This window comes from Vitis vinifera, chromosome 1 (assembly GCF_030704535.1).
Source record: "Vitis vinifera cultivar Pinot Noir 40024 chromosome 1, ASM3070453v1".
NCBI lineage: Eukaryota > Viridiplantae > Streptophyta > Magnoliopsida > Vitales > Vitaceae > Vitis > Vitis vinifera.
In genome coordinates, this window is record NC_081805.1 from 6060807 (window position 1) to 6069373 (window position 8567).

General features: G+C 35.0%; 1 protein-coding gene across 2 annotated transcripts; it reads left to right on the forward strand.

Annotated features, from left to right (window-relative positions):
* The first annotated feature begins 5386 nt into the window (after positions 1–5386).
* On the forward strand, positions 5387–8567 carry LOC100247486 (type IV inositol polyphosphate 5-phosphatase 9). Of its 2 annotated transcripts, XM_010649766.3 has the most exons (8): positions 5393–5685; positions 5818–5990; positions 6123–6230; positions 6384–6732; positions 6918–7102; positions 7634–7742; positions 7857–8008; positions 8131–8567. In XM_010649766.3, exons 2-8 carry the CDS (start codon positions 5821–5823, stop codon positions 8375–8377), a joined length of 1320 nt encoding a protein of 439 aa, XP_010648068.1. In that variant the 5' UTR covers positions 5393–5685; positions 5818–5820; the 3' UTR covers positions 8378–8567. The 2 variants fall into 2 exon arrangements, with proteins under 2 accessions (XP_002281659.1, XP_010648068.1); XM_002281623.4 differs by having other exon boundaries at positions 5387–5990.

Genomic DNA, 8567 nt, shown 5'->3' on the forward strand with positions numbered 1-8567 from the left:
GATTCTGGGCTCGGAATCGAGTTAATCCATCTTCGAATATGGCCCGTGGGCCCATAAATACTTGGTTACATGACTATAAAACATAAAACAAAACTGATATACTTGTCCATTCCAATGAAATATATTAAACAAGGCACCACTGCGGAACCATAACCACAGACGAGCTCTCACCAATGATATTAGCTACTTAATAAATTTTGATGTTGATGCACAACTTAATATTTGAGTCATCTGGACAAACGAAACAATTCGGACCCTCATTTCCTTGTCATTCCCTTGCGAATCAGAGAATGGCAGGACAAAACAACTCACCTCAGCGGCTCAGCCTTTTATTTTTTTTAAATTTTCCATTTTGGTTGGAGTGGTGAAATGTAGTCATGGAACTCAGATACACCATTTACAAGGGAGCGTGCAGAGTGACGTGATTCATTAGAAGATCCAAAGTATGGAGACAGGATAGTGATTGGTTTGGAGCAACCGCACCACCACTCTCCAACTTGTTTTATTATTTCAGAAAGGCAATTTATATTTTGAGCTACAAATCCAATCAAATGTTGAAGGGCTTATTGATGTCTTGTTACTTTTTGGTTATGGTGGTTTGGCTAGATTCTCTGCGCTTCTATCTTTGGGTCGTGATATGTTGCTCTTGTGGTCCTAGCTTCTCTACACTCTCTTGCTCTTTTCTTTGTTTGGATCGCCTCTTGTCTCTATGAGAAAAGGATAAAACTAGGCTTTCAAAATAACCTTTTAATAAAAATGGAACGTCGGTGAATTTGAATTTGTTTTGTTGAAGATATAAACTATGTCAGTAAATATTTTGTAAAACGTGTGATATTTTCTCAAAAAGAAAAAGGTTTTCAAACATGACTCAAGATCAAATAATAAGATATTATAAAACAAATGTGTAACGTCTCTTCCTTCTTGAAATGACATTTAAAAGAAAAAAGTAGTTAAACAATAACAAAATCAATTTCTATCTAATGAAAATAAACCATTTTCATATGATATTATTTGTGACGTGAGTCAATGACCCTTAACTTGGATTTCAATTATCTCATTTGAAAACCAATTATTGTTTAATAAGAATAAAATCAAACTTTTGGTAACTCAAACCCATCAGCTTTAACTTGAACTGTAATTATCTTATTTAAAAATTAATTAACATTTAATAACAATAAGATTAAATATTTTATAACATTCAATATCATTTTTTTTCAAGTTTGTTCTCATAGTTATCATTAGACTGACTCAATTCTCATGATTAAAAACAATATTCTTACATCTACACAATTAAGAATAACAATGATCGAGTTTTTTTATGTATTCGTCATGTGCGTAATGAAATGAGTTTGAAATTTGAATCAATAGATTAGAGGTAGGCATATTTTTTTTTAACTCGGAGCAGTTTTTGGGTATTGTCTTATCTCACCCCACCTTGCCTTAAAAACTAATTTAATTTAATTTTTTTTCTTATTTTTAATATATATAATAATTACTTTTCAATAAAATAAGTTATTAAAAATTATTGTGTTTTAGTTATTTACAAAATATATTTATTTTAATGTAATTAAAAAATTTAAAGAAAAGTGTTACAATTTTTTTAAAAAAATTAAACTAGAGAGCATGTATGTGATATTTACATACCTGTCATTTAATATTTTTAATGGGTAAGGATGAAAATTATTTTAAATAAAATAGACAGGATCGAAATAGAGATAACTTGTGTCATACCGCATTGTTGTCATTCTTATACACAATATATAAAAAAAATTTAAATCCTCTTATTTGATTGGTTTGTGAAGCCTAAATGTTGCACAAGAATAACTCCTTGACGAGCAATTGTGTAGTGAAAGAAATGGTTGGACAAGGCATTATCTAGTAGGTGCAAGCACTATCAAAATTGTACATTTTCCCACCACATTCCATTCCTTCCCGCTATGAAACTTCCACTCAACTTGCAAGCATGAATCTCTGCCGCTCACAAGTTGGCATTGCAGAGTATCTACACCTACTCTACAATAGGACAGGTAGCCCCTTGCCCACATCCAGTAGTTTGCATGTTTGCCTTTTATCCTCACATTATGAGAACAAGTCAAACCTTTAAGATAACATATCTATAGTTTTTTAACTTTTTATATTTGATTGGTCTGAACCAATCTCAACTGCTACCACCAAACAACCCCTACGCCTTTCAAAATGTTAATACAAAAACCACGGATTTTATAGTCATATGAACCAATCTCAAGTTCTGAACCAGTAGCCTAGCCACAGCGAGACCTCCATCGGTTCAATCAAGTTGAATTTGAATACGTACCGAATACTTGACTCATTGGCCTCGTTCGTTTCCTTCTCCTACCATTCAACCTTAATATAATGCTATCAAGAGGCTCCTCCTCCGACTGAGACGTTTGGTATTCAAATCCAATCATTAAGAATGTCCTGAATTTCTAAAGCCCACTAGGCAGCCAAGGAAAATATCAGTTGTACAACTTAGAAAAGAAAAAAAATCATAAAATGACACGTATGACAGATGGAGATGACAGGCCCATCGACGAGGCAGGATTGAAAATCCATACACGACGCCCCGTTGGTGGTTCCTGATTCTGTTTTTGTGGCTCTCATTCACTCCCCAATCCATTCCAGTTTTTATGGCTACCATTCATGCATTTGTCTATTCCCCTCCAACTCCAACCTCCACCTCATTCATACCTTAAAATAAAAGGATTAACGACAGGATAAAGACTAGGTTGTTCTAAATAATAACCTCATCGGGTGAAAAGCAGAGGTGGATCAGTCGTTTACTATCTATATTAACGTATAGGATAATATAAAAATCTTAACATTTTTTGAGGTTAGGTCAGATACCATTCCAAAGGTCGGGCCATTTCACCAATCATAGTCATAAACTAGACAAAATTACATCTCCTTGACCTTGAAACCGAGTCTACCCGATAAGTTGCGCCACCATTGCTAGCCCCACAGACTAACTTCTTATACCATCCATCCATTTATATATACGAATAGTTTACATAAAAAGTTGACGCTGGTGTCATTCGGTTAATATACATATGTTTATCATTTTTTCTTAGCAGAATGTGGGTAGAGGAAAATTCACATTGGATTCAACTGGCTAGAAGAAAATCTTGTAAGTGTAATTGAGTCGGATGAAACGTGGAAGGCTTCCATTAATGAAGTGAGATAGGTGTAAAAGCAATTTGAGAAGCAATGAATTAGAAGGTTGAAAATGAGGATTAAGGGCCATATATGAAGAATTTAATGATTTGGCGATGGAATTAGTTGGCTCTATTATTTCTCTGTAAGAATTTACAAAAGAATGTATTGTGAATTATATAAAAAAAAGAAAAAATAAATATAATAAGTATCAAAATAAATATGGTTTCCTGAATTAAAATAATCAAATATTGCTCTTGATTTATTTAAAATAAATATTACTTACTAAATTAAAATAATTAGATATTATTAATTTGATTGCTCTAAATTTATGAAAACATTGACTTTGACTTAAATGGATTCTTAACATTTTGTGTGTGTCATGTTGTCGTTCAATATTTCTTTTTTTAAATACAACCCATCCAACAGGAGTGAAAATGAATATAGACGTTCAATTTGTCTCAAACATGATGAAGACATCCTTTGATAAAAGATCTAATAAAAACATAAAATTATTATTATTATTATTATTATTATTATTAATTGTAATACATAAAAAGGGTTCCCTCAAATTGAAATTTGTCTTCTCAACCATTCTCACTATGACTATGTTGTCAAAATAAAAACTTGTGCATACTCTAAAAACATTTTCTCTCATCTTTTTTGCCAATAAATAATTACTTATGTTTTTTAAAACTATCATAAATTGGCTAGAAAAGCATAGTAGGTGAAAAAAATTCATAATTTTATAGTTTTAAGAACTCGTGAAATAATAAATCTATCGTTGTAAATCATAATTGATATTATAGAATAAGACTTTTATTTCTCTTATCATTTTTAATTTCTTCAAAAAGTTTTTCTCCATTTAAGAGATATTGGAAGACATTCGAAGCCACAAAATAAGAAGATAATTTGATTTCATTATAGTAGAAATTTTTTTGTAAAAAGTATTTGATGTATTGACAAACATCAATGGAAATCTAGAATGCTCATATATCGAGGTCTTTTTTTATTATTATTTTTATTTTCTAAAATTTTATATAAGAATGCACTGTGAATTATAAAAATAAAAGGAAGAAGAAATATTATTTAGTAGAATAAGGGTATCAAATATTATTAATATTTATAAAAATATTAATTGAAATTCTTTCTTAACCACCTGCGTGTGTCCTGCAATCATGTGTATGTCATGTCATTTTATGTCAAATTGTCATTATGAGTTCTATCATTTTGTATCTGACCTTCACGAAAATCTTAAAGTATGGCTGAGTCGACGAAACGTGGAAGGCTTCGATTAATGAAATGAGATAGGTGTCAAAAACAGTTCCAAAAGGAATGAAAGTGTAATGAATTAAAGGTTGAAAATGAAAGTAAAGGGCCATATATTCAGAGAAGGGCAACTCGTGTCTTTGAGAAACACACTGCAAGTGTCAAAGGAACACAGGGTGGTAATTGGTGGCTCTCGTTCAATGCCACTCTCAAATTGACCCACAGGGTGGAATGAGAGGTTGGTATTTGGAGTTGACCGCCACTGGCCCGTCAAGGACGGATGAAGTGAGAGGCCTTCAACATTTCCATTGCATGTACATTTGGTCAAGATCAATTGTGTGCGCATGTTGACCATTGCCCAAGTCCTCCTAGGAATTTATGGCAGGGTTTATGCCTTGGATTTATTTCTCCTCACAGATATAATTTATGAAATATGAAATATGAAATATCTTCTATTTTATGAAAAATTGAAAAAAAAAAAAATGCCATGACACAGTGGAAAACATTTTGGGTATAAATCCCAGCTAGCCATGTTGGCTGATTATAACACACCTAAAGCAGCAATAAAGAAAATGGGTTTTCCAGTTTATCATAATCTCCACTTTTTCCATTTTTATTAGGCAACTTGCCCATTTAAAAATCCACGTCGATGCAAGTGGCCTGTTTGCTGATGTGGCAGGAATTAAAGAATTGGGTAAAAATTGGTCCCAAGAGAATAGCAGGAAAGATTTTTTTAGCGACGAATTTCTCCCTCGGTCTGTTGAGTTGGCCAATCATCTGTGGCCATGTCAGCAAGAACACGGTTTCAGGCTTTCAGCGCAATGACAGGTCAATTATTTTTGCCCATACTAATATTATACTCAAGGAAAAGCCCACTTGCAGATCCTTCAACAAATATATAAAAACACAAGTCACAATGTATCTTCATAAGAAAAATTAAGGGCGCGGAGTTTCGTGTTGTCTTGTGCTCAGCTCTCCTCTCTCTCTAGCTCGTCTCAAAAATATTGCTCTGGTTAATGAAGATTATTCTAAGAAATATTGGAGGAGCGGCATCATCACAGACGTCACTCTAGAGCTTCTTCCCTTCCAAGTTGCGGGAGAGAGTGTGTATTTCACGGCATCATATCTCCCATATCTTTTTATCTGTTTTGGCATTCTCTATCCCTTCTTTGATTCTCTTCACCACCAACACTACTACTGCTACTCCACTATCACCAATTCACCACGCCTAGAAAGCAAGGAGAAGTGAGTCTCTCCCTCTCAAACACATACGCACCCCGTGCGTCACCACTTTTATCATTCGTCTCTTGAATTATTCATCCATTGTTTTCCGTGATTGACCTTGATTATATTTCATTTAACATCTGTTGTTTTAAGGTCATGTGGCCTAGATTAGTCGCCAACAAGTTTCTCAGGAAGAGGATTTGCAGCAACAACTTCGTTGCAGATTTTCCAAGCAACTCCGGAGCGTTGCTGCAGATTCCGACCCTTGACGAAGAGTCCCTCGTCTCTACGCCCATTTTCGATCAGAAGGAGATACCCAAGTACAAGTAAGCAAACAGTTCCACAGTACTTGTCCTTTTTTCCTATTCCTTGAATTGGCTTATCTGCCCGTATATATTGACTATTCATTAGAATCCATGTAGTATATGTCTGATTTCTTTTCCTGGTGGTAATCAAAGGATTTTTGTTAGTACATGGAACGTCGGTGGGGTTGCGCCACCTGAAGGTTTGAATATCGAGGATTGGCTGGACACATGCAAGACCTCCTGTGACATCTATGTTTTAGGGTAATTTTCCAAAACTCCGGCTAAAAAAAAAAAAGGAAAATATGAAAAAATTTGAGACCACAAGAAATGGAATAGTGAGAGTTGAATCTCTAGAAAGTTATGATGATCTAAGATGCATTTGTCAATTTATTTGACGTTAGTTAATGTATCCAGGTTTCAAGAAGTGGTGCCTCTTAATGCAGCGAATATTCTAGGATCTGAGAATAGTAAGATTGCCATGAAATGGAATTCTTTGATCAGAGAAGCTCTGAACAAGAGGGTAAGAAGTCGAGACAAGAATGAAATAGATAAACAAGCTGGAGAAATGCAAAATGGATTTCCTGTAAAAGATGGAAAATTGGTAATTGAAAGCAGAGGTCCTCAAGACTACAGGTGCATCATAAGCAAGCAAATGGTGGGGATACTGATCTCAGTTTGGGTTCGAAGTAGTCTTCTTCCATACATACAGCACCCAAGTGTCTCCTGTGTAGGCTGCGGCATCATGGGCTGCCTAGGGAACAAGGTATACATGTACATGATTTCACAATCCCACGCAAAGCTCTCAATAGACCACAATACTAGTTAATTCCCCATTCACAAAACCATCACCTTGAAACACTTTTCTTTTGGAGGTGATCATGATCATGATCATCCACTCCATAATTTTAATTGGAAAATAAAGCCACCTTGTATGACCTTGGTTTGCAGGGTTCAGTGTCTATTAGATTTCTGTTACATGGAACAAGCTTCTGCTTTGTTTGCTGTCATCTAGCTTCAGGGGGAAGAGTGGGGCATGAGAGGCATAGGAATTCAAATGCCGCGGATATACTATCTCGAACAAGCTTTCCTAGAGGCCCTTCACTTGATGTGCCGCAAAAGATTCTAGACCATGAGTATGTATATTAATTACATGCATTGCAACGGCCCAAACTGATTCGTTAATTCTTCATTAATCTTTTAATTAAGTTGTGGTTATTTAATCCTATATTGCAAATCACTCAAATAAGACACCGACATAAGAACGGTGATTTGAAAAGCTACACAACATTAATTAGACTTAATGCTTGTTTCCCGGAGCTATCAAAGTTGTCGCCATTGAATTTCAGGCCAAAAGATCATATTAAATTAATTTTTCCAGTGATTATACAATTAGTCAATCAGTCAGCCTTTTACATATTTCAAATCTGGGCCGTTTATGAGAGATTTTAAATGGCTGAGCTTAATGGGCTAAATGGGTAGCTAATCCACCTGAAATGGATTCCTTACTAGGTGCTAAGCCATCTATTAATTAAATATTTTTCTTCTAAGTTGTCTTTTTTCTAAAGAAGGAAGTTAAAAATTGTTGCCTTAAGCCCATTAAGCTCACTAAGCCTATTAATAAAAAATTTGAATTATCATCTAATCATGGATCTGGTTCACTGCAGTCGAGTGATTCTGCTTGGAGACTTGAATTATAGGGTCTCCCTTCCGGAGGAAACCACGAGGTTACTTGTGGATAAAAGAGAGTGGAGTACCCTGCTTGAGAATGATCAGGTAGGCAACCAAACCAAATTAACCAGACCATCAAACTGTGGATTGTTCCTCAGGAATGATTTATTATTTATTGGTCTAAGGTGCTTGACGTGAATTTTGCATGGAATATTGAAGCTAATGATGGAGGTGATGGATGGGCAAGTGCTTGGAGGTTGGCAGGAAGGACACATCGAATTTGCTCCTACTTACAAATATTATCCGAATTCCGACGTATACTATGGAGGTAGTCAAGGCCAAAAAGGCGAGAAGAGACGCGCTCCTGCCTGGTAATTAATTAACTTGATTATCATTAATTTCATTGCAGCTTCTTCAATACTCAGAAGTAAATTCATTCGGGAGCGTCCTTGGATGAGAAATTAATTAATAAAAATTGGTCTATTTCAATTAGGTGCGATAGAATAATTTGGTACGGGAAGGGGCTAAAGCAACAACTTTACACGAGAGGAGAGGTGAAGATATCGGATCACCGACCAGTGAAGGCAATTTTTACAGCCGAAGTTGGGGTATTACTAACACTGAAAGAATTCCAGACCTTCTTCCTGACGTCAGACAGGTTTGAACAAATTGCTAGCCGGTTTGATCCGATCTCCACTGATGAGTTTCTATGCAGTGGCAGATCAAGCTTCCATATTTGAGACTAAATTTATTTAAGAATTAAAAAGAAAAAAAGAAAAAAAAAGAAAGTCAGCACGAGAAGCTTCTGTTTGTATTGCTTGAAGTTGCTGATGAGTGTACAGTGATGTTGATTTTCATTTTCTCGTTGTTTTCCGCCATAAAGGCTGTCTATGTCACGCTTTCTTATTCAATGGATCATATCATTATAGA